The sequence below is a fragment of the Embiotoca jacksoni genome, unplaced genomic scaffold (assembly GCF_022577435.1).
Source record: "Embiotoca jacksoni isolate LCO1_2020_lvr unplaced genomic scaffold, fEmbJac1.0.p SCAF_13, whole genome shotgun sequence".
Lineage (NCBI taxonomy): Eukaryota > Metazoa > Chordata > Actinopteri > Embiotocidae > Embiotoca > Embiotoca jacksoni.
Genome location: NW_027185263.1, coordinates 2,604,973 through 2,630,689, shown reverse-complemented (window position 1 = coordinate 2,630,689; position 25,717 = coordinate 2,604,973). Strand labels below are relative to the sequence as shown.

At 44.8% G+C, this 25,717-nt stretch overlaps 1 protein-coding gene across 1 annotated transcript in view; it reads left to right on the top strand.

Annotated features, from left to right (window-relative positions):
• The first annotated feature begins 278 nt into the window (after window positions 1–278).
• doc2b (double C2-like domains, beta) overlaps window positions 279–25,717 on the top strand; it is a 93,588-nt gene continuing 68,149 nt past the window's right edge. Inside the window, exon 1 of the mRNA XM_069145917.1 lies at window positions 279–751. Within this exon, the coding sequence (XP_069002018.1) occupies window positions 367–751 (385 nt within the window). The 5' untranslated portion in view covers window positions 279–366. The remainder of the gene's footprint in view (window positions 752–25,717) is intronic.

The following is a 25,717-nucleotide window of genomic DNA, read 5'->3' as shown; positions in this document are numbered from 1 at the left end:
GGAGGAGCAGCGAGCGGGCGGGTCGGTAGTAGAGTGTGTGAGGCTGTCAGACAGCATGGTCCGGGTCTGAGGACGAAGCAGCCAGCAGCCTCCACAACTCCGCGTAGACTCCCGAGTGTGGTGACATCCACGGATCACCTGGATCAGCACCCGCCCAGGACAAACCGCCAGGCGCCTTTTTCCCCAGAGGGAGCCGGAGGAAGAGGAGGAGGACGAAGGGTGGTGGTGGTGGGGTGGGGGTGGGGGTGGGGGGGCCGGGTGTGTTTATATCCTTTTTTTTTTTTTTTTTTTTTTCCCTTTTCTTTTCTTTTTCTTTTTCTCAGTTGTTTTGGTTTTGGGGAGTTGGCTCCGGGCTGGACCGCATGCATGACACAACGCAAAGGCGAGAAACCCACCATCAGCATCCAGGAGCACATGGCCATTGACGTGTGCCCCGGCCCCATCCAGCCCATCAAGCAGATCTCGGACTACTTCCCCCGGTACCCGCGGGGCCTCCCCCCCGCTGCGCCCCACCAGGCGGGCCAAGTCGGGCCCCCGCGCTCTGCCCTCTCCTCCTCCTCCTCCACCGCCGCCGCCGCCGCCTCCTCCTCCTCTTCTTCCTCGTCCTTGGCCGCCGGTTCCGCGACCGCCGAAAGTGACCGCCCCGATGAGGATAACCCCGACCGGGCTTGTGCCGGAGCCTCCGCCTCCTCGCAGGCCGTCAGGAGGGACGAGGAGCCCGACGTGGAGGGATACGACTCGGACGACTCCAGTGAGTGATGATTTCTCCGTCTCCATGTGTGTGTCTATCCCTTTTTTTCCACTCCCACCTCCCCACCTCCCCACCTCCCCCCTTTCTCTCTCCCCTTTCTCTTATTACTGCATCTCCATTTTTGCCACCGGTTGCCAGGCATCCCTCCAGCCTCCGGCTTTCGTGGCTTTATCCGTCACCTTTTCTTCTCTCTTCTCCGACGTCCGTCTCTTTTCTCTCTCCGGTCACCGGGCGATGTTGTTGCGCGTCTTCGTGCGGCAGCGAACTCTTTCTCCTCTCAGACGACAGACAGCCAACTGTTGCTGCTGCAAAGAATTCAGCTCCCCTCCTCCTCCTCCTCGTCCTCGTCCTCGTCTTCTTCCTCCTCCTCCTCCTCCTCTGCTCTCCTCCAAGCTAAAAGGATGATACGCGTGATTCTTTTATTGGAGATAAAACATTACATATGTCTGTCACCCCGGTGTGTGTGTGTGTGTGTGTGTGTGTGTGTGTTATTTTTTTCCCCTCCGGCTCGGTGAGCGCTGTCGATCAGTCTCACCGGAGCTGTGATGGATTCACGGCTTCCTGATGAGGCTTCAAATTAGTCCGCTCAGCGGAGTCGGAGTGCGTCCGAGAGCTCGTCCGACACGTCGTACCGACTGGTGGCACAAACACTTCCAAATTAGTATTTTTCTGTCTGGTCTGGTTTTGTGTTAGTTTCCATAAAGATGTGTGTGTGTGTGTGTGTGTGTGTGTCTGTCTGTCTGTCTCCATCACAGAGGGGAGGCTCCTCTTTCCTGAATGCCATTCCTTTAATCCAACAGGTTTCAGCTGCCGAATAATAATAATAATAATAATAATAATAATAATAATAATAATAATAATGGAAATTAATAACATGCGGCGACTGCGAGTCACAGAAGGGGAACGAGACGCTGCATTTTCTCCCTCCAGCAAAACGTCTTGATGAAAACACGACATGACGGTCAACAATCGGCACCGAGAACTTGAGTGATTGTGCTGCCAAAATAAAAGTTGTTGCTGTCGCTACCTGCATCGTTTTTTTGTTTTTTTTTGTACGAGCGTGCAGAATTGCTGCTTTAACTTGGCCGGTTTGACTCTGAATAACATGTTGCATCTTACAGAGCTCACAAAAAACAAACAAACAAACAAACAACAACAACAACAATACAGGCTATAAATGCGCCCGGGCGTGTTTCGTATCACGAGTCTTTACGGGCGCTTCGTCACGACCGTCCTCCGCCGCGACGAGCTCGTGATTGCAGGTTAATGTGTGACAGCAGTGCAGTTAATCCATGCAGAGCGGCATGCTGTGGGGGAAGAGAGGAGGGGGGAGGTGAGGGGGGGAGGGAGGGAGGGAGGCTCTAATCCAGAACTGGACAGTAGGGGAGGAGGAGGAGCAGGAGAGGAAGGGGTGGGGGGATGGTAGAGAGCAGAGGAGGCAGGTGGAGGCCTGGCAGATGTTGCTCCGCGACCTTCGCCGGGCGACCGGCATGTTTCCCAGATTTTCCTCCATCAGAGTCGACTTTTGTACCGAGAAGCTTTTTTTTTTTTTGCCTCTTTTGTTTTGCAGCGTAGGATTTTTGAAAATGTTCTCGTTGTGAAGTGTGTGTGTGGGAATTAATACCGCCAACTGCAAAAGTGATACTTCTGGTCTCTTTCTGACTAATAGAGCACTTCTAAACTACGGATCCACGACGAGCAGCTATTTCTCGTAGCTTTCAGCGGGTTTTTTTGTTGTTTTTTTTTTGTTAAGGTGGTAAAAGTCAACTGCGGCTTGTTTTTTTTTTTACGCCTCATTAAAATCCTCCCATTTCATTTTACACTCAGTTGTAAAGTCCTAACCTCGATTCGATGTAACTCGAAGTACAAGCGGTATAAATGCACAGCTTCCACACGAGGCATTTAAAAAGTGGGCGGAGCTTCCCTCTCGTCGTGAAGAGTTGGACGTGCGTCCGACCCGTTAAAAGCTGCTGAAAACTCCTTCCTGACAGTCAAATCAAGGAGGCGGAGCTGCAGCTGCCACATTTTTCTGATACACACAATCGAGAGGAATCTTGACACAGCGATTGGTTCGAGGCGTTGAAGGAGGCGGGGTTTGAAAGCGCGCAGCGATATCTCCCTCAACATGCAGACACTACAAAGACTTAACAAAGGAGTCAGCGGAGGATTTAGTCACACTTCAAGGTTTACGCAAAACGTCAAAGCTCCTCTTCCGTCCTCTTCCGCTAATCAGCCAATTAGACAGAGACATCTGCAGGAGCATCGTCCTAATGATTTTGCAATCACCTGAAGAGTCATCAGTGGTGCAGGATAATTACAGTGACTACACTTCTCAAAAAAACAAAAAGAAGAGGAAGGAGCATTTTAAAAAGTACGAAATATCCGAAGGATGAGTCATCTCGGTTCTCGTCAGCAGCCTCAACTACTGTCTAATGAAGGAAGGCACTAAAATATATAATTAAAAATGAATAACAAGTGGCTGTTCGGGTCTGATGCAACGTCCCGAATAATCCCAAGCTGCTGCCGCTGCCATGGGAGTTGGAAAGGAGGGGAAACATGAGGCGCACAAACACAATACTGCGGCAGCACACAAACCTACTGTACATTATATACAGGTAAAGCCACACACACACACACACACACACAAAATAAATAAAAACTACAGGTGATGGATGCCATGTGCTGTTTTACTGGCTCTGGTTTGTTCTCGGAGAACTCACCAGCTCCCAATGGGGACGCTCCCAGTACAGCTGCAATGCAGTTATATATTGGAAATACTCCAAACACAGAGAGGTAATCATCAGCCTCAGATTGGCTGTTTCCAGCCCGGTCTTTTTGCTCTCGACAGTGAGAAATGGCCTAAATGGGGTGAAACACAATACAAGCACGAGACAAACAGCAGTCTGATATTTTATCTTTTGAAAAAATATATCGGTGGATATTAAATTCTCTGACGTCAAGACCTTGGAAAGCAAAACGGAAAGGAAACTAACATTTGTTGGGGAGGAATCGAAAACGTGGTGACAAACAAGTCGCGGAGAACGCAGCGAACATCACATATCGACGGCGTGAAAGGATTTTTTTTTTTTTCTGCCGCCGCCATAATTTGCTGTGTTGAAAGACTCGCTTGAAGGACGGCTGAAATCAAGGCTACTTGATAAAAGCTCACAATAAAAGCAGGGGAACGTGGTTTCGGTTTGGCAGACGCGGCTGCTTCCGCTGCATAGCAACAAGCTCAGAAGAATAAGAAATGATAAAAGACTGGACTTTATTACCATTTCCTCCCGCGTTATCGGCTCGGCTGGAGTACGTTTCCAACTTTTATTTGATCTTCGGAGGGGTTTTTAAAAAAAAAAAAAAAAATTTAATCGCACTTGTCGCGAGGCCGATCTGATAATTCTTGGACTCGTACATATGAATCACACGCTGAGGGAGGGTAATTCCTCCCTCCCGGTGGCGAGGGGAGCGCCGCTGTGATCCCGATGAGAAAATGAGAAGCTGCTTTCCTTTCGATTTATTTTGTCTTTCATTAAGAAAAGAAAAACAACTTCGGAGACGGAACTTTTCACTCTGTTGCTGCAAGAAAAGGCAAAAAAAAAAGAAAAAGGAACTTTCTGCTTCCTGTTTGTCATTTAAAAAAAGAGCCGACGCTGCCCCAGATTGGCTCCTCGTGGCCCCGGCGGGACTTGATCCAGTATCTGCCGTGCATCCTCTGGGGAGGTGGATGGTGGTGGGGGAGGAGGGGGGGGTGCAGTGTGTTAGCGCTCTCCCTCATGAGCCAAATCACACCGGGGACATCTCGACCGGCGCTGAAAAAGAACCTGCTGGCTCATCTGCATAACAGCTCCATTTCCTGATTCGCCGTGACTCAACCTTGATTTTAATTGAAACGGAAAAGTGCATCACCCACCAAGTGTTACGCACCCCCCCCCCCCCCACACACACACACACACACACACACACACACACAAAAGGGGGGCCGCAATCAAAACCCCGTTCGGTCATCCGGATCCCTGCCACATTAATTAATGGTCGTTTGTAGTGGGCGTCGAGGGCGGCGGGGGGAGGTTGGGGGGAGGTGAAAAGGGGGAGAGGGGGAGGGGGGGCAGGGAAATGGCCATCGTGGCCCACATGACAAAGCGGGGCTCTTGTGTTTTGGAGAGATAAGCCTGGTGTATGTGTGTGTTGACAGGACGAGCGCAGGGTGGTTGCCGGGTGGGGGGCGGTGTGAGGGGAGGTGGTGGTGGTGGTGGTGGTGGTGGTGGTGGGGGGGGGGGGGGGGGGGTTGAGGGAGTCGGTAATGTATGCACACACGGGTTCTCCCCCCTCCTCCCCCCCCCACCACCTCCCCCCGAGACGTCTCGCTCCGGCAGCGCCGCCGTCTCCTCGGCACAACAGTGGAGCTCCAGTGTTTGCTTGTAGCTGTCAAACCAGGCGAGGACGGATGCAGCCGGAGCCGAGGAGACGTGGCACAGAAAAATACTGAATAAAAACTCAAAACTAAAACAACGAAGGGAAGTGCAGGAAACCAGCAGCTGCGTTTGATCTCCAGTCGGACTGAAGACGACGTGGATTTATCTGTAAATGTGACAGAATTCACTCGGTTTCAGATATTTATTTTGCTGGAAGGGTTTGGACAGCCCCGTCTCTTCTGATCTATAAAGTGTCGTTAATACGAAGCTTTCTGGATGAACTCTGCAATGAAAGTGTCTGAATGACCTCGTAATGACGTAATTTGAGCACTTCTGTCCTGGAATTTATTTATTTATTATCGGCTGACAAAATCGGCCAAGACCGATATAGTCGGTGTAGCCGGACCATTTGATGGTTTTCACCCGTTTTTTTTTTTTTTTTTTTTTTTTTTACGGTGTAATTCTGCGTTATTCTACCGGTTTGTATTGTTAAAGAAAAAAAACAAAAACAAGCATCAGACGAACATGGATGGGTCGAACCACTGGATTGGTATCAGCACAGACAGATAAGATACTTTATTAATCCCTCAGAGGGACATTTTTTTTGGCACATCTGTCCGTTTCGATCTGAGATTATCAGCGGACACCCCGAGTTAAAGGTCACAGCAGCGGCATTAGAGGTAAAGACACTGGAATCGAAAAAGCGCCCGTAGTTGGTCGTTGAAGAGTGAAACCACATCTCCTTTAGATTCAAGCTGAGTTTTCTGGATACTGAAGAAAAACCTTCCTGAAGTATGATCAGGAGGTTGAACACGCTACATTTCAGACTACGTCACACGTTAACAGTGATGACGAATGACGTCGAGGTACGAAGCAGGAAGACTTTTCAGTGGCCCGGAGGGAGATAAAAAATAAAATAAAATAAAATAAAGCCCACAGAAAGGCCTGATGAAAGGCAGAAAAAGGAAACGGCAGCCCAGTTGTTCAGGTGTGAGAGAAGGAGAAGAAGAAGAACAAGATGATGATGAAGAAGAAGAAGAGGAAGAAGATGAAGAAGAGGAAGAGGAAGAAGAAGAAGAAGAACCCCCTCCTCCTCCTCCCTCCACCAAAAGCAGCATCCCAATTTACATCCACAAAAGCAGGATGACTCAACTATTCTTTTCGTGTCTTCTGAGCGATATAAGACATTCGGCGGCACCGCTCAGCATCGAGGGATGAAAACATTTCGGGAGCATTTGTTTCCTCCGAAAAAAAACCCCAAAACAACCCGATATTGTTTCCGTCCCGTTGCTGCTGCTCAGCACACAGTTTAGCGTTAATGTGTAAAATGCTTTTGGTATCTGACCGGTGGGGATAATCTCCTGCAAACTCAGCGTGCTCCTTTAAGGGACGGAGGAGAAGCAAAGCCATCTGTTGCCTCTCTCCCATTCTCAAAAGCCATTTCCAGACCTTTGTGAAACGGAGGTCTCCATCGCCCCCCCACCCCCTCCCCCCCCCGCCCCGCCCCGCCTCATAATGCTCAGTTCAATGTAGAGAGTGATTTCAGCCCCACCACAGTAGAATCCTATTAAGAGTCTATCTGCAAGCTGTCATGCTTGTAGTAATGACTCACTGTGGTGTCCCACTGGTTTCCAGCGACTAACCCGAGCAACCAACAAAAGCAGGGCCGGATGGTGGGGGGGGCCCGGTCGCGTTACGGGTTATCATCACAACCGTGCTGTCTCTCGACGGCAACCATGAAGTCAGCAGCAGCAGACACAAAACTCTGCTCTCGGCACCTCCCTCCGTCCCGCTAAGCACGTTATGTAATGATAATGCCAGCTATTACACAGATCCATTTGGTGTCTGGGGCTTGTCATCGGCGGGGTAGAACCCATCCCCCCCCCCCCCGCAAACAACATGTTGTTTGTCGCACTTTGCGTGCATGTAGAGGGTGTTTAAATATTCCTAGTGGGCTTTTAAAAAGCTTTTTGCTTTAAAAAAAAAGAAAGAAAGAAGCAAAACCCACCTGTTCTTTAAGCCGCGGAGAGTCGGAGAGGAGCGCTTCATTATACCCCCCACTCCCCATCCCCCTCCTCCCCCCCCCCACACACCTTACTGAGCCGCCAAATAGTAGCTCCATTTGCCTAAATTAAATCCTGGTGTCTGATCACTTCTCTGCCCACGCAAAGAGAGGAATCAAAGAACTTAACTAACTTAACCATGAGTGGGCACTCTGTTCGCCGCTGGTCGCTTTTCAGCCGTCCGTGTCTGAAGCGCGAGGTGCTCTGCTCAAGTTTAATGAGGCCACGTCGGAGATATCCGAGTGGGAAAGTTCAAAGCTTTCGAGTTGTTACTTTTTTGAGCGCCGCTTGCAATTAAGGGGCAAAAGTTGCCCGAGTTATACCTCAAAGTATACCTGATGATCATATTTGATCATGCTGTCTTATCATATTGATCATATTTAAGCTTCGTCTCAATAGAAGAAGCCGTTAGGGGGGGGGGGGGGTGAAAAAGTCAGTCAAAAGGGGGGAGGAAGGTTGGCTGGAGAGTGATTGCACGAGGTCAGCTGCAGATTTTTAAACTCCGATTTATTTACTGCAAGGCTGAGTCTGAGTCGGCTTTCATTTCCCGGAGCAGCGGGCAGCCATTTCTGGCCAGCAAGCTCTGATAAGACCTCTGAACGCTACCTGCTCAGCACCAAACGCAAGTTCAGCAGCTAGCTGGTGGAAAACACTGAACATTCAACAGCTGCATGTTTAGATGCCTTCTGAAGTGGTTGGTGGAGACCCAACCATAGCAAAAACAAAAAGGACTTGCTAACGGTATAAGTTAGCATAAGATCTGTCTTGTTTTAGTTCTGTTGTCCCCTTGTGGCCAAATGTGATCAGTGCTACTTTAATATGAGAAAATCATTGTTAATATGTTTTACAAACGTCACTGATGAAACAAAGTGTTCAGAGTCCAAACGCACGACACGGGAACAGGAGGTTTCACGCAAAACAAAAAAACTTTAACAACCAAAAGCAGGAGCTGGATATCCAAAACACGATTTCCAAATACGAAATCCCACAAAGAACACGGAAATAAGATGGTTAAACTTACTAAAAAAATACACAAAGAGAATAAACAAAGACTATTAGTTAAACAGCGTCAAAGAACTTACTGGGTTTAAAAAAAAAAACCACGGGACTGCAAATACACCGGGGAGAGGAGGACAACGAGGGACAGTTGAAACCGATCTGGGCGGGGTTGGTTGACTGAAATCTTCACTGTGACCTAGTGGCCTTTAGAGGAACTGCCGTGTACGAACCCCGAAACGGCGGCTTCACCGCGTCAACGTTTTAGCTGTCGTTGCCGCTGCCTGGCTTCATCTCGAGTGATACTTCCCGTGTCCGCGTAACTGTGACGGTAGCTGCTGCCATGTAACACGCTGCACATATGAGGACGCGTCCTCCTACTCAAACACCCAGCGTGCTATAAATAGCACAACAGATGACAATTATATCGGCTTCGGAGTAAAAATGGCACTTCGCTCTGAGACATGTTTTATTGACAAAAACAATAAATCAAGCAAGTCCAAGCTCCCCTTCATTTGTTCTATCTATGTGCTTCAGGTTAACAGAAATCAGTGTTTCCTTACACTTTCCATGCGTTTTCATTATATAACAATGATAAGGAGCCGCATGTGTAGTTAGAAGATTTGTTTTTCCTCTTCGGGGACTCGGATCATTTTTACAGTTGTTTCAACATTTGACCTGGAGTAACATCTAATACTACTCGTAGTACTACACAGGTATCTGTAATAAATACACAACATTCGTTGTGATTTCCTCAAAGGACCAAAAGTTGGGTTGAGCTACAATCGGAGGATTTATTTATTTATTTATTTATTTTCCTAAATCAGAGCCAGACACTAGTTCCTCCTCCTTCTTTTCTTTCTTTCCCCCCTGAGAAAGATACTGAACTCGTGCTCTGTCAAAGTTTCTGTACTGCACCTAAGCTGGATCGATAACAGATCTCTGCCCTGCTTCTTTGGACTCCTGGAATCCACATCTTAGTATTTCCATCTTTCGCTCTCTTCTCCCGTAGGAGGGGAAACTCGATGAGCTGTGTGCCGCACAGCTCTGCTGTAGACAGACCACAAAGTCTGAGCCTCAGAGACCAGAGTTGGCCTGGAAATGCTTGCTGAGCTCACCTGGACTAATACCAGCCAGGCAGGAGGATTTCCTTGTGTAGGTGTAGTGTGTGATTGCTTCATTGTCTGCTAAAGTGGATTTGATTTCCTCGGGGTGGGGAATGTCTTTCTTGCCAGATGGTCTGCAGGCTTAAAGATTATGTATGTAATCTCTAATCGCACTCCACTAAAGTCAAAGGGAAAAAAAAAATGACATTTTCTAGGTGATGTAATAGGTTTTAATTTGTAAGGATGAAGAAGTGAAGTGAGTGAGTAGTAGCACAAGGCTGCAGGGTATATCCCTTTGGAAACGTGTATGCACAAGATATAAACCTTTTTGAAATAAACATTGACGAAGCTTGTAATTCTGATGCTGTGTCTGGAGTATCTGCTGACTCGTCAATTGATGCACTAAGTTCACATTTTGAACTAAGAGTGGCTGAGAAGAAAGCCCATTAAAATGTCCCCCCCCAAAAAATGGAAAAGGTTCATCCTCTGGGGAGTAAAATTGTGCTCATTAAATTTAAGATCATCGGATATTTTTTTGATGTCTTCCACACAAGTGTAAATGTTGGCCTTAAAAAAAAGGTCAGAGAGAGTCACAAGAAAGACGGTCAGTGTTAATTCCCCCAGCAGTTTGTCATTACGATACCTCGGTGTGAACTATATGCTTATATTTGACAATATTCTGCAGAAAGTAGAAGTAACAGGACTTTAATTGAGTTTTTTTTGTTTTTGTTTGGAGTCGTAGTGTTACATGGCATGAGAGATTTGATACGGGTTAATTACACGATAACAATCCCAAGCGGCCGTTTTCAATCCAACAAGGCAACATTAAAGACTTTGCAAACATTATCGAAACTAATGGATCATAATTTGAGGGGGTTTCGATGGTCAATGCAACATATTCACTCTTTAACAGCTGCAACGATCGTGAAAAAGAAGCCTGTAGGAGGGCCGATGACGTAAACACGTTACTGGTGTTTTTGTAATTACTCTCACTGCCAGAAGGGGGAGACAAAAGGTACGCACTGCAGGTTTAAGTAAAAGTACAAAAGCATTGTCAGCAAAATGGACGGACTGTCGTTGAACATTTGAATTCATGGTTTTGGACTTTTCTGGAATCTTCGCTTCTAAATACTTGATCTCCTTTAGAAAAGTTGTATGTGTCTACAAACAACTCAAAGTATTTTCACCATAAGGCTTTACAAGTTAAATAGTTCAGGAGCAGATCTTTATGGTTTTGTAATATATGAGCTTTTTGATGTAAAATCTAGATTTGAAAACTTACTTACTGTTGTCAAATAAATGCACATTTCCATTTGGATATTGTACTTGAGTACATTCCCTACGTAAAAATATGCTTTCCATCTCTGCTCTAACTTTAACACGCAGAGGGGGAAAATGCCTGCAGCTCCCTCTCGATTAGCATTTGTTTTCATCCCACTAGGTAGAGATCTGTGTAACTGAAGAGAGCAGCAGAACAAGAATCCCACACAGTGCTCCAAACAATAATTCACGAGGCTGCATCATCACACCATTTCCAGGAACCGATGCTGTGATTTTATAAAGGTTTGACTCCCTGCTGCTTCTTTTCTTTGTGTTTGTGTGTGTGCGCGCTCTGACTCACGGCGTCTCTACAAGTCCCTCGGTCTCTTTGTAATTGTTTGTTAGTTTTAAATCTACAGCGTTCTCTGTTTGAGCATCTCATCCTGTGTTTAGCAAGCAGTTTACTTCACAGCAATCAGTGCTGGTGAGAAGCTCAGCAGACCCTCGGTGCTCAGACTAGATATTTGCAGAGAGAGTGGGCTGTTGTTCTTGGACTGTATCTAAAAGTGAAATAACTTCTAGTCAAAGAAATCGGACTTCATAGTTGTTGTTTTTTTTATATCAGAGTCCTAGTCGCCTACTAGATGACCAGAAAAAGTGGGATCGCTGCCCCACATTGTGTAGGCGGGGAAAACGGACATCGAGATAAAAATACACAGTTCATGTATACAAAGTGTACGAAAGAGGATGGAAAACAATTTCGCCACAGCTTTTGGCTGCGTTTTACTTAATGAGTCTGCGCTACAGGGCCGATTACTACACCGGCGCAAACTCCCATGTTCTCTTATGTAAACCTCTTCATTCAGCAGGATTAGAGAAATTGTGTAATATGTTTCAAAACTGACAAAGAGACGGGGGTTTCTTTTTAGGTCCCGTCATAATCCAACTCTCGGAAAGCTCCTCCATTAGGGAATGAAATTCGCACATACAATACAGTCTACTGCAAAACAGCCTCATCGGCACAAATCAATAGTCGTGTCGATCAGCAGCGGATTCTCCACTTCATGCGATGGCATTGAGATGAACAAAACCCGGGGAATTATATTCAGATCTCTGACCTTTAGGCAGATATTTAATTGTATGAGTAAGTAGAAAAATGACAGATCCTTCATCTCCTTAATGTACCCTAACCTGCTGTATCAAAGGAAGAAGCTCATTACAGTGATGTTCAGCTCTCCTATTAGTAGCGAGGAAGACGAAGAGACCACTCGGTGGCGCAGTGGACGTCAGAGCTGAAGGAGGCAACATATAGAGCTTTTGCGTACAAAACCTTTCAAAGCGAATCAGATGTAGTTGGCCTGATCCGGTGGGCTGTGACGCAGGAGAAGCGGTCGATTGTGAGAACATGAAGTGTGATAAATAAAGAGTGCTGCTCGGCTGTTTGAATCATCCATGAGTCCTCACTCAGGAGAAAGTACTGAACCAACCCTGCACTGGCCAAAAGCACCCCGGCTTGCTGACAGATATGTGACTGACGAATCTCTCAGGACTCGAGCATCTCTGCTACCGTTTCTCTGATACGATCTTTTAATTTGTTGGCTGTTAAATTGTGTTTATTCCCCACGAAAGTCCCAAGTTTTCATCAAAAGTCCAGAGCGAGCTCCCTGAAGAACGAGCGGCAGATGGCCAGACAACACCAGCATTTGGTGAATGAGGAAATCATTTCCCAAACCGTGACAGTGAGTCCGGCCTCAGCAGTTTTTCTGCTTTGCTCTATTTGTTACATCCTGCACTGATTTCCAGCCTGAACAGCCATTCAGAAAGCTCTTTCCAACCCACTTCCTCTGTCACCAATTCCCCATAACTACAGACGGTCAGCGCCAAATGACACACTGTCAGTAGAGATTTGGAGACCTTTCGGTCTTGACCTGTAAAAAAGACTTCAGTGAGTAAAATGCCAGCAATTTAGAAGTTAAAGCAAAAGTTGCATATGTAACTACGGTTCTATGAATTCTGGATAAAACCCAAGAGGTATGATCACAGAAAATACTTAGCAGAAGGAAACATATCAATGCAGACAGTCAGGGGGAAATGACAGAATTTCCCACAACTCCACTGAAAAATGAAAGCGAGAACTCAAAGACCTGCAGTTCCTCCAAAGCCCACTAGAGGCTGGCTCCAACAGCGAGTCAATCCCTGCAGATCACCCATTGTAAAATGCCTAATGAACATGTTTACAGCCTTTTACAACAAACAGGTTTGGTCTCTATAACATGACAACTCCACGAGGGGAGCATTTTGTATAACTTGCTCATTCAGGGCATACCGTTTTGCATAATTAGGGGCGGGGCTACTTTGTGCGACACCCACACACCACCTCTTTTTTTGGATCAGCCAAAGATGAGGTTGAGTCAGGCACTGTCAAAGACAGAGAAAGCCTCTATAAGCGTCTATAGCATCACCCCAATGGGGCACGACACAAATATGAAGAAACTATGATATAAAACAAAAGTCCTCCCAAATACTGATATTTTTTTAAGTTACTTTTGAAGATTGGGAGACGTAATTGTTGACAGTTTGAGAGGTATTAGCATTGACGAGAGAAACTTATTTGAATGGACGGAGAGGACTTTTGATTCCTGCTGACGTGACTAACCTGCCGTTGTAAAACTATTGCTGTGAAAGTAAATTTAAAATGAAACTTGGTCATTCAATTGTAAAATGAAATTATTAAAAGAAACAGCGATGTGTCGTTCTGCTTGAACAGACATGTTTACTTGTTGCTCGTCGTATTCTCGGCACTTGTTTTCTACCCGTAAAGCATATTGTAGAAAAATGCCACTCTCTGTTCAAAGATCGTGCTTTTTGCAGCATAGCTTTGTTGTAAAAACAAAATTTTTCATGATCAAGGTGATAATAGTATGGTCTTAATCTGGGAGGCTCAGGTCCAAGTAGGCGCTGCAGGCTGAGTAAAGCCGGCTACGGGCTGTATGACATTTACAATCAAAGAAAAACTCTCTCGGCAGCAGTGTGCACGGGGCTCCTCTTTGTTTGATAAATGTTGAATAGATTGCCCTGAAAATAGTAATTTCATTCTATTCTAATGCATTTTTAATGAAGGACTAAGCTTGCATTACTTGTTTAAATTGGACTTGACTCGTGATTTTTGACCGCCGCTTTATTTATTCGAGTATAAATATGCCATTTGGCTGTCTGTAGTTTCAGTTTCACTACGTTATTATCCCAGAGGCTCCTGTGTTTCTGAGCTCAGTAACATTAAGGGTAGCGTATAAAATTGATTGGAGATACCGACATGTCCACAACCAGCAGCCGGTCAGACTCCGCAAAGTCAATAAGCATTAAACCAAGTGTTCGAGTTAGTTTTAGGTCAGTGCAGATCACTACAGATCAATGAGTATCGAATCAGAACATCCATATCGAACAGTCGAGAAACACACTCGGAAGTATTTTCTGTATCGACTGTAAATGCGTTTCCAATGAAATCAGATTACACATCTGATGATAGACTTCAAAGTCAAAACTAACTACTTAGTTTTTCTTAAATACTTTTAATCATGTATATTCAGGTTTTTTTTTTTATAGTCTACCAGCTGAAACTACAGAGTTGCCATAAGATTTGTCCAGATTTCTTTTTATAGAGGAAAAAAAAAAATCCAAAATGTGGTCAGTCCAACTGTTCAATCTGGAAACTCCCACACGGGACCGGATAACTTGTCCATGTTGATCTGCACAGACTCTCCATGACCACGAGCATGGTTTGTTCTGACAAAACTGGATTTAATAAACAAAGTGGACTCATTCACAACGTATTCACAATGCCAGCCACAATTTGAAACACAGAAGATGGCTCGCGTCGATAAAGGGGATTTGGAGACATTTCAAGGCACCTTTGGAGCAAGAAATCAAATTAATGTAATGAAACAAATGACCTTTTCTGATAGTAATTTGTTTTTAAATGAGTAAATAAAACATTTACTCATAGGAACAACAATATTTATTACCTTTTATCAATGACTCACTGACAGTAACGACTGCCAATTACAATGTTGATCACCATTTATTTATAAACTACTAAAAATACCTGTAAACCATTCAAATTCAATACCCGTAGACTTCATGTTTTACTACAACTGACAATCACTTTATTGACGACCAATAAGTCGTTCCATTCATGCCTTACAACTCATTTACGAATCCAAGTAAGCAAACGATATTAAAAACTAGTAACGGTCACGATGCGTAAACCCTTTGCGGGGTGGCCATCTTGGAAAAGTGTCACCAACATAACTGAGCGTGTAAGGAAAGCGGGTTGGGGGTGGGGGGGGGGGAGGTAGGGGGGGGCAGTACGTCGTCAGAGAACAAATGCTATCTTCTAGCATCAAGGCACTCTCTTCGATCAGGAACATGAAAAGACTGAATGAGCATTTCACAGCGTGCAGCTGACTCGTCTTGCTTGAATGCACTTCATCATGAGGCCCGACCTCGAACGGCTCTCCGGCTCTCCGGCTCTCTCCGGGTCCGTGTGTTGGTGAATGTCTGATGCTGTGGCATTGCCTTCCTTTCATCGCCGCTCGTGTGCTGTTTATTTCATGTTTTTTTTTATGCTTATCAGCGAAAGGCCGTATTTCACAGCTTGTGTTTCGTGTCATTACTGGTGCACAGTTTATGGTGGATATTCCCTCGCTGGGTGGATTTTTCAGGCAGAAACTACACATTTTACAATCTATAGCCAATCTGTTCCTGGTTGGGCCTCACTGAGTTTGAAGATTTTGTATTTTTTTTTTTTTTTTATTGTGCGCGTGGCATTTTAGCTTTTATTTATTACATTTTTTTTGGTGATAGATCTCCGGGTGGACAGACAGAGAGAGAGAGAGGGGAGTTTAAACGAGAACAAGGCGAGGTTGTGGGAGGTCGTGTTTACATCCCCTGAGGCATCGGCGACACAACCTGGACCCGTCGCTGGAAGTCTGACCGCGGATCATTCTCATAATGTGCTCCAGCTTCAGGAACACAGAGTCTGAAGCCACGGTTAACCCCCAAAGAAGCTCTGCACGGGTGGCGGTCGTTGCTTTTTAAAGCTCCTTTCAAATATCTGCTCCGCCCACCACTTTGGTCCAAACTGAAACAACTAAGAGGACAGATTGTCATGAAATCTTGGCATGGAATGAATCCTTCCAACCACCAAGAAGTCACGTTTTCAATTATGAAAATATATATATATATCCTCATCCACGAAAGGATTGGGTCCTAATTTTGTTGTATTTCTGCACAATACAATGACGAAATGACGATTAGATATGAACATTCATGGTTCCCAGATGATATACCCATGCACTCACAGGATGTGTTACAAAAAACGTTGGCGATTGCTTTGCTTTTACATTAAATGCGTCCAACTACTTTGTTTTACCATCAATCGCCCACAAAATTAATAACGTCCCCACCAACCACGGCTTTCTGTTTTGTGCTAAATACCGAGTGTTAGGACGCCAACAAGCTAAACCCAGCTGGTTTACTGTATATCTGCTAAATGTCATTTTGGGCATGTTAGCATGTTGCTATTACCATTTAGCCTGGAAGCTCCGCTGAGTCCAGATTCTCATCATATCCTGAAGCTCAGTTTAAATCCAATTTTTTCTGATGACAGAGTGAACAATAACAAGCTTGTGTGCATCTACTAATACGACTGGATGTGCATTTGGGGGAGATTTAAAGTCCAGGAGTTGATTGGATGTTCAGGACCAGCTTTATATCTGGTCAGTTGCAGTGTGACTGCAGGTCTTTTATTTTTGTAAAAGCATTTTCTTCACTCTCAATCTCCCTGCTAAAGAATACCTTCCTCCTCCCCTGTCACTCGTCTTCCTCTCGCTCGCTGGGAGCTCAGGGATATAAATTTGTGCCCGTTTTGTTTTTTTTATTTCTTTTTTTAAGTGTGCTCTCTATATTCTGAAATACGGGCCTTCCGAACGGTTGATATTTTTTCGAGTTGCGAGGTCTCCACGTGATAACTGTGATTTGTAATTTGCTGGTTTGGCAGCGAGGCTTCAGCCTCGGGGCGAGCGGCGAGTAACAACGAGGGAGGGACCGGGCTCCGCTAATTGCCTTTACGTTAAATCTCTTGAAGCCGTCCAGCAGCCGAAAGCACGACTCCAACAGAAATCACATTTACTGTAAAAGCGGTGTAGCGCAGCTGCATATTTCCTTCTGTTGATTAAATCACTTTTTATGTTGATTAAGTAATTAGAAACAGTCCACTCACTCACAAGGATATTTTGGGCTCTGCCTTTTTCTGTGTGTACACCAAGTGTCTGCTGGGAATTATTTATTATAACAGCATTAAATCTACTATGTAGTGCATCAATTACATCAGTACACAAGATATTAAGGTGCTGCACATTCAATAAACAACACCAGATGTGCGGTAACATGCTGACTGGCCTTTAAATCAAACTCCGGGTCTCGTGAAGGTTCCCGATCGATCCGTGTGTGAATTTACCTTTAAAGCCTTGAAGGTTGTTGAGGAGCTCGATGGAGGTGGTAAAACAGGTCTGCAGTGCTTCGGCGATCCCAGTGCTCCTGTAGGATATAAAAGTATTAGTTTGTTTTAGTACAAATTTCTCTCTGTGGTTTGCTGCGTGTTTATGTAAACAAAAGAGTGAATTTTGGACTTCTGAAGATGTCCACTTTATTTCACAACTTAAAGGTCCAATATTTCATATTTTACTGCCGATATCTTACAGAATATATTTTTATGGTTTTAAGTTCAAAAAACCATCTCATCACTGGCACTCTTACCAAGAACAGGCTGTTTTATGTGTTTATCTTTAAAGGTGCATTGTTAGCAGTGACTCTCTACTCTGATTGGTCGACTCTCTTTTCTAAGCGATCCACGCTGAGGCCAACCACAGGTTTACTTTGCAAAACTGGAGCTTCCCTCCGTATGCAAGATTAGAATAATGCTGTTGCATCATCTTTTTGTCTATTTTAGTTTATTCTTTATTTGTATTATATTTTATTATCCATTTTATTGCTTTTTAAAATAGTTTTTTTTATTCTCAATCTTTTTTTTTTTAAACCTAAGCCGCTGTGACAACAATTCCCCCCAGCAGGATAAATCAAGAATATCTATCCATCTATCTTGTGAGCTCCACAACAAAGATGACCAATGGGTGATTTCTTCCAACATAAAAGGTTGGACAGCGAGCCGCGCTGAGAACAAAATGAACCCTGACGTGAGTTCAGGCTGTGTGCATTTCACCGTGGACACTTGCACAGTTATTTATACATCGCTTCCAACCTGCGTTATATTCAAAAAAGAAAGAAATAGAAATCTGAATTTATATAATAGCAGAGCTGCTTCACATCGAAAGAAGTCAGCTGAGGTGGTTTTTGCAGGCATCTCTAACTGGTAGGAGACCCCGAGGTAGAGCCAGAACACACTGGAGGGATTATACATTATTATTATGTACTTATTATACAGCAGGATGAGCTGGAAAATGTTGTCGCGGAGAAGGGAAGTCTGGGCTACCTTACGCGACCTGCTGCCACGGCGACACGATTCCCGATAAGCAGAAGGAAAAATGGATGGATGGATGGATGGAATTTATGGGTCCCTGAATGAAGACAATCCCCCCCCCCCCCACCCCCCCCCCCGTCCATCTCTTACACTGCAATCAGATTAAGAATTGATCTTTCTCACAGACAAGAAACGCAAGTAGATGACCAGTAACTCTGAAAAGATCTGGGGGGGGGGGAATCATCCTTTAAGTAGCCTTCATTTTGTCATGTACAAAGCCAACGCTGCACACTCAAAACACCGAGAATCAGGAGGAGGAAGTTGTGGAAGGCTCGGTCAGCGTGTCCACCGCTCGCCCTGTTGTCAGAGATGCTATCTGGCGGCGGATGGTGCCTGTTTAGTGCAGATTCAATAAGGTGACGGCTCCATCTTCACCGCGGCGGCTCGGTGAGCAGTCGAACCGCACGCGGCTTGACGGCTACCACAAGATGTACAAAATGGATCCAGAGGATAAAAAGCAATTACAGGTTACTTCTTCCTCTCATTTAAAAAATAGAAAAGAAAAAAGAAAATCATCTTTTTCTTTCTCAATTCCCCTCCTGATGTCTCGTTTTCTGGAAGATGAATGAGGCTATTAATTGGAATTGAAAATACTGAAACATCGTAATGAGCCCCTGCGTACATTTCGAAGCTCGTGATCATTTTTCACGAGTCAAAGTATTTTTTTTACTTTCAACCCAACCTGGTCATTTTCAATTAATCCCGGGGGCTCACTTTCTTTGGCTCCGACACACCGAAGACACTATTTATTTCCTTGTCCTCCTCCACGCTGTTCACCTGCAGCCTCTCTGTCACCTGCTTCCTGCCAATGAAAAAAAAAAAGGGGCCTCCCATGGCTTAATTTATTACAAGTGAGGTGACAAAAAAATAAAAAAGCAGTTGGTAATCATGAGTCATGTGCCCATCCTTTCATCGTGCCCCCTTCTGCTGCCAGATATATATATATATTTTTTTTTGGGGGGGGGTGGGGGTGGGGGGTGGGCATGTTCAGCAGGAGCTCTAAGGATGATGTGACAGACTGGGAAAAAAAAAAAATACAACAGTGCAAAACTGTTTTCGGAAAGTTATTTCTTCTTAAGAATGAACATAACAAGCGAGCAAATTAAGATTTCTGTGTGTAAGAAACTGTCTATTTGAGGAGAAAAATAAGATGCAGTTGGTGTGTATCTACGGTGGAAATCTGGTGCAGAAGCACTCAGCAGGCGCTTTCCTGCTGGCTTGTACAACACAGTATCTGACCAAAGGCTCCTGCTGGCTAACATAATGTAATCCGTCTGTCTCCTCCTCCCCACACACTAAAAAACTCGCAAACGCTTTGTCCTCCTCTATTTAATCAGAAAACATTGGAAAAAAAAACAACAACCGGCTTCCTTTCCTTTCTCTTTTTTTTCTTCTTCTTACGTCACCGCCGTCTCTTTTCTTAAACCTGCAGTTAAGAAACACAGTGAATAGTTTCTCCGCATGGATTTTTTTTTCGTCTGGTTGGTATAGCAACAGGTGCTCAAAATAAATTCCCCAGTTATCTTCATTCTTTGGTGCCACATGAGGCTTTTTAAAAAAAATAAATAAAATAAGAAAAAAAAACCTCCGTGATGTCCGCAGGTGTTCTGTTGTTCGTGGTAAACGGTGGCAGACGTGCTCGACTCGTCCTCGCGTAACCAGACGACATGAAATTTAACCGCGAGACGCACATCTGGCCGTTTTTTGGGGGGGGTTTTTCCTCAGTGTGGACTGGAAGGCGGAGGCTCCTCCAAAACACTGTGGCCTCTAGTTCCAGTAAGGACTTACAACAAGAGACATGAAACTTAATTTCCATGGGCCTGCACTGACTTAACATAACATAATTACGATGTACGAGGGTGGATCATAAAGTTTAGAGACTGTTCCTGTTGCGCGGGAACTGTGCGCAGAACGAGCAGGGAGAAGTTATAACCTCGGGGAGGTGGAAGGAGTGAGATCGCAACCGTGTCTGTCCTGAGAACAGAGTAAAAAAAAAGGAAAAAAATTATAGTGAAATAAGAGCTGGAGCGATTACGGGGGTTAAAAGTAAAATAAAAATAAAAAAAAAAAAAAGCTGAAATCCCTAAGTGAATTACGGCTCAGTGACTCAAATCAAACACACCCACGTTGTTGCATGACCAACAGGCGTCCAGTGATGAAGGCGGTGTGCATTTAAGGTGACTCCTCCAGCTGTGACTTCTACGTTTCATGAGGAACTACCTTCAGTGAGGTGTTTGCTGCCTTCGAGGTTGTTTGTGACCGACGCCTGCAGAGCGTCTTTCAAATCCAAAGTTTCAGAGAGTTCGAGGAGTTCAGTGGGACGGAGAGAAATAATAAATGATGTGAGTGAGGGCGAGTCCAGAGTCGGGTCGAGGAAGACCTTATGCTGCGCAGGATAGTGCAACAGCAAATCCCTGATGGATGTAAGTGTACACGACCGACGATCTAACATTATCCTCGTTGTATAACTTGTATAACTAATAAAAGTTGGGATGCTGTTTAAAATGTAAATAAAAAAAAGAATGCGATGATTTTCACATTTACGTAAACCCATAATGAAAAACAAAAAGACCAAAGATAACATCAAATGTTACATATATGCAGATTTTTCTATTTGATGCCAAGCAACACGTTTACCACTATGATGCGTCGCCTCTTGTGTTTTTACAACACTCTGTAAACACTTGGGAACTTTTCTGGGGTTGAAACGCAGACCGTCGACAAGTAGTATTTACTCTCCCCTCAGCAACATTTCTTTTGTAGTTTTACTCCAGTATTCAAGTACTCATTCCCACCGCGATTAAATAGAAAGCAGTTGCTGCCTGGAAAGTAAAGACGGCTGATGCGGTCTGTCGATGCTCAGCGTGCTGCAGGGGAACAATGCGGGACAGGCAGAAAACAAACCTTGTCATTTCTTTTGTTGTGTTGTTTGTATCCATCTAGCAGTTTCCAGATCTCGGAAAATGTCATCACAGACTTGAAGACAAGGACTTACAGATCATCTCTTGTTGTGCTCGTCGCATAAGACACCACTTCTTTTTTTTTTTCTTTTTTATCTCCTGTTGGTGTTACATTTCCACACTCAACTATCCCCCGAATGCTCCATTAATTTAGCGACTCCTCTTAAGTGTTGCTGCCGTGATCCCGATGGGAAAAAAAAGAAAAAAGAATGAAAACGCTTTGATTCTGCTGCTACTGGCCTCAGCTTACAGAGCAGATGAAAGACGTTTTGGTGCTGCTTTGCATGATTGGAGGGCAAAAACAACAAAAAAAAGGCTCCCTGCAGAAATGCTGTTCCCAATTTTTTCCCAATTCCCTATTGCTGCAAGTGGGGACAAGAACAAAATCAAAAAAAATGTACCCCTTTTCAGATTAGCACCAGCATCAACAACGGTGCAGTCATATCATCGACTGCAAAAATTGGGGGGAGGGAGGAGGGGTCAAGGGCCAACCAGGTGATCGGAGGGACTCGTGTGCTTTAATTTGTCCTGAATCACACTGCAGTGCGGCTTTTTTTTAACGGGGAAAATGAAAAAGCCACTGATTCACATTCAATAACGGAGGCCTTGAAGAGGAAACACAGCCTGCTGTTTTGAGCTCTGTGCTACGTTTGAAAAAGGAGGCTGAGAGGAGAAAAAGAACAAGAAGAAGAAATCCAGATGTGCAGCCTCGCTATTCACTGGGTTCATTTCAGTGTTCAGTCTGAAGTCACTGACGCACATGATGCTCCTGGTTAAGGCCGCCGGGTCAGAGAGACAATAAAACGCGTTATCTTTCCCGTATCGTAAGAACATCAGCTCCACTTCAGGTGAGTTGTTTTTTTTTTTGTTTTTTTTTCTACCTCAGTAATTGAAGCAGGAAATTTAATTTTAATCTCAAAATAATTCTGCAAGAATCCGTCACTGATCAACAAGATAATGACGGCAGCAGCTCGGCGGAGGATAATCACGAGTGTGTTTGCGTTGTGTATTAGCCGGCTCTCATTCAGAAGTGCTATCGTGCGCTCGTACGTTCGACGCCAGCGTGGCGGACTTTTCTCTTTCCTGGACACTTCTGTGCTGAAAGTGCATCGCTCCCGATTCCACTCGCCTCAAAAGTCCCTCAGTGAACCTCCGCTTCCAAAGATTCGTCCAATTATCCGAAGCCAAAGTTAGAAGAGTGTGAGGGCCGATCAAATAATCAGTCTGGAGAACACTTACGTACTCGTGTTTTGCCCGAAGCTCGCACCTGAGGGGCTATTTGCTTTCTTAACACGAGAGCCTCCTCCGAAGAGGCAATTTCACATTTTATAACGGCGGCCTTGACAGACAGAGTCGTCCCGTTCAATGGACTATTTTCAAAGCGTCGAGGAGTGATGGAGCGCCGTGTCAATGATGTGTCATCATTTGGGATTAATATGTCATATTATATGTATTTACGGCCGGACATTTCACAATTTGTTACATGAGTCGGAACCCCCATCGAAAGCGTGATAGTGTTTTGACCTCGACCCCGTGTCTCCATCGTCTTCCACCGTGTCTCCATCGTCTTCCACCGTGTCTCCATCGTCTTCCATCGTATGGATCAAAACTTACTGATGAACTGCTTCAAAACAGATACAACAAAACGTCCTCCCCCAACACACGGCCCGATATTTCAGGTCATCTGTACACAGCTTCATACGACTCATATTTACATTTATTGCGACCTCTAGTGGTTAATTGTAAATTAAGGTTTCGTAGTATGAATGGCGACAAAGTCAGCACAGGGTTTAAAGTTTGGGTCATTAAACGTGTGTATAAGTGGACGTAGCTTCATGGTCTGAAAAATGAGGCCAATGCAGAAGCGCCTTAAAGCGTAATACCACCGAGGGCCACTTGGGGTCGGCTCCAAAAAAGGCTCCAGCTCCATAGACTCCCATTCAACTTCTCTCATAAAAATTCAAAATCAGTACATTTTTTCCAGTTTTTATGGTGTCATTGGCTGAAGCCACTCCTTCCTATTCGTTTTCTGGCGGTCCTTCTGAAAATAATCCCGTCATTCATTAGATATTAGGCCTCAAAAAGCGGTACGTTTGGGCGGGGGCGTGTCTGTTTGATTGACAGGCCATGTGGTGCGGTCCGGTTTCCGCTATAGGTGGGCGGGACGTACTGCCCTCGAGTTCCCAATCAGATCGAATCAGATCCACCACTAGCTCCTCCCATTCTCGTCCAAATATGGTCACTTCTGGCTCCAAAATTAGCAAGATGGCGACGGCCAAAAGCCCAAAGCCGAGGCTTCATAACGACAGTTAACAAACCCAACGATTGACGTCACCGTTGGGCCACTCGTCCACTGCATCCATGTACACATCATAGCCTCATACTGTATACTGTCTACAGCTATTTTCATATAATTCACTGAAGGATTACATAAACAGCAATAAAGTGAAGACAACTGGGAGAAGTTTGGCATGATTGAAAGTTTTCAGGATCAGATTTTTATTAAATTTACATCTATAAAATCCCTACGGCATATTACTTTTTTGTTCCCGTGTATTGCTGATAGCGGTGTTTCCTCGTATTGTGTCTTTTATCTGCTTACCTCTTTTTTTTCCCCGTCCACTTTGCAGCGTCTCTCCACCAACCCAGCGGACACGGGTCGGCCGCGACAAGTTCTTAACAAATCTGTGGAAAAAAAAAATACAAAAAATGGCATCAACTAGAAAAAATAAAAATTAAAACTCTTTCAGTAAATATGAAAATTTATTCAGAATCTTCATTATGCTGATTATCGCAGACCCGTCGCATGCCTTTAAAAAAAAAAAGCCGCCTACGCAATCAAAACCAGACTGAATGAAAGGAATGATAAAAAATAAATAAATAACAGACTGATCTCACAACCGAGTCGGATCCGACTTTACATTCAGTCTCTTATGTTCCTTCAAAGCCGGAACAAAGAGGCACTACGGTGGAAATTGTCTCACACCATGTTGTAAAGTCTTTTTTTTGTTGTTTGTTTTTCTGGCTGCGGCTCACAGATCTGCCGTGTAAATAACATGTCCTGCAGTTACACAGGAAATATCTTTTAGCAACAAAAAAAAAAGAGATTCGCAAGAAGTCAGCTAACACACACACACAAAATAGCTACCGGGGAAAAAAAGAGCGCCGCTAACATCCAAGCTACAAAGCTAATTAGCAGCTCATTAGCATCTCGTCAGCGGGCGCCCGCTCACCCTTTTTTTTTGCTTGAATGTTTTTGACGTGACATTGCAGGAAAAGCCACCGGTGTCACTAATGGCACGGTTAATGGCTGCCGGCGCTCCATTTAGGGTTCAGTAATTACAGGGCGCTGTCGCAGTGTCGTTCACTTTGACTTCTGTAACAGGCGCGAGGTGAGGTCGGGGAATTTAGCTGATGACTTACAGAGAACTGAGAATTTCACAACAGAAGTTGAATGTAAGTCAATGGAAACTGGCGCTTTTTGGAGCCGACATCTAGTGGCGCTTGGTGGTATTGCAGTTTAAGGCACTTGTGGATTTTTCGGAGCCGGTCGCTACGTTCCCTTTTAGATAGAGTCTATGTGTTGAATGTACTTTTTATTTTACCTGCTGGACGAGGCCAATAGTGCCCAGAAAGATGTCTTTACTTATTGAATCGATTTATAGTTATTTTAGTCTTATTAATCTGATTTTAGTTTTATTAATCTGATTTTAGTCTTATTAATCTTCCGCTGTGATCTAAATCACTGTCTGTAACAGTTTTATCTGATAGAAGCACACTCGCTCGAGTTGCCTCACATTGCTCGGTCGATCAATCTGGAGACAAACACAAGGTCACACGAGGATAACACGGTCCTTGTATGTGTTATCAACCCCCCCCCCCCCCTCCCCCACCGCACGCCGGCTCAGCGTACCGCGAGATGTTTTTGGGTATTCAACCCAGGGATGAAAACAGAATCACTGAAGTCATGTCTGACAGCAGGTTATCGATCTACAGGCCATTTTATGACCAAAGTCCTTTCCCCCCCCCCCTTCCCCCCACCCCTCCCACCGGCACATCTCTAATCCGCCGGGCGGCCGGAGGCGGAGTCCAGAGATGCGGCGTTTGTCGTTACGGCCGACACGCCGTACATCTTCATTCATTCATAAATCACCGCTCTGTGAGAGCATCCACACAACACACTGCCGTCTGACTCCAACCTCTCACATCTTTCATCGTTTTCCACTTTTGGCGTCACGTTGGCCAGTTCCCTGATATCTCATTCATGAAATGACCTTTTACCTTAAATCACCACTATTTTGATCGTTTTTACACTAATTTGTACTATTTTTTTTTTTTTCTTTTTGGAGGGGGGAGGGGGGGAACACAGTGACATCGTTTGATCCGAAAACAAACCGAGGACTGAAGGAGGTCTTTATTTTGTCTGCCCATTTAAAAGGTCTGAAAATCAAACATTAAAATGTTACCGTGCCGACCGCAGCACTAATGGCCAGTCGTTCGCCGTGCTTTTGTGAGGGCTTGAATAGCTGACGTCCAAAAACAGACTGAGACGAGGGCGCCGGTGAAAGTCTG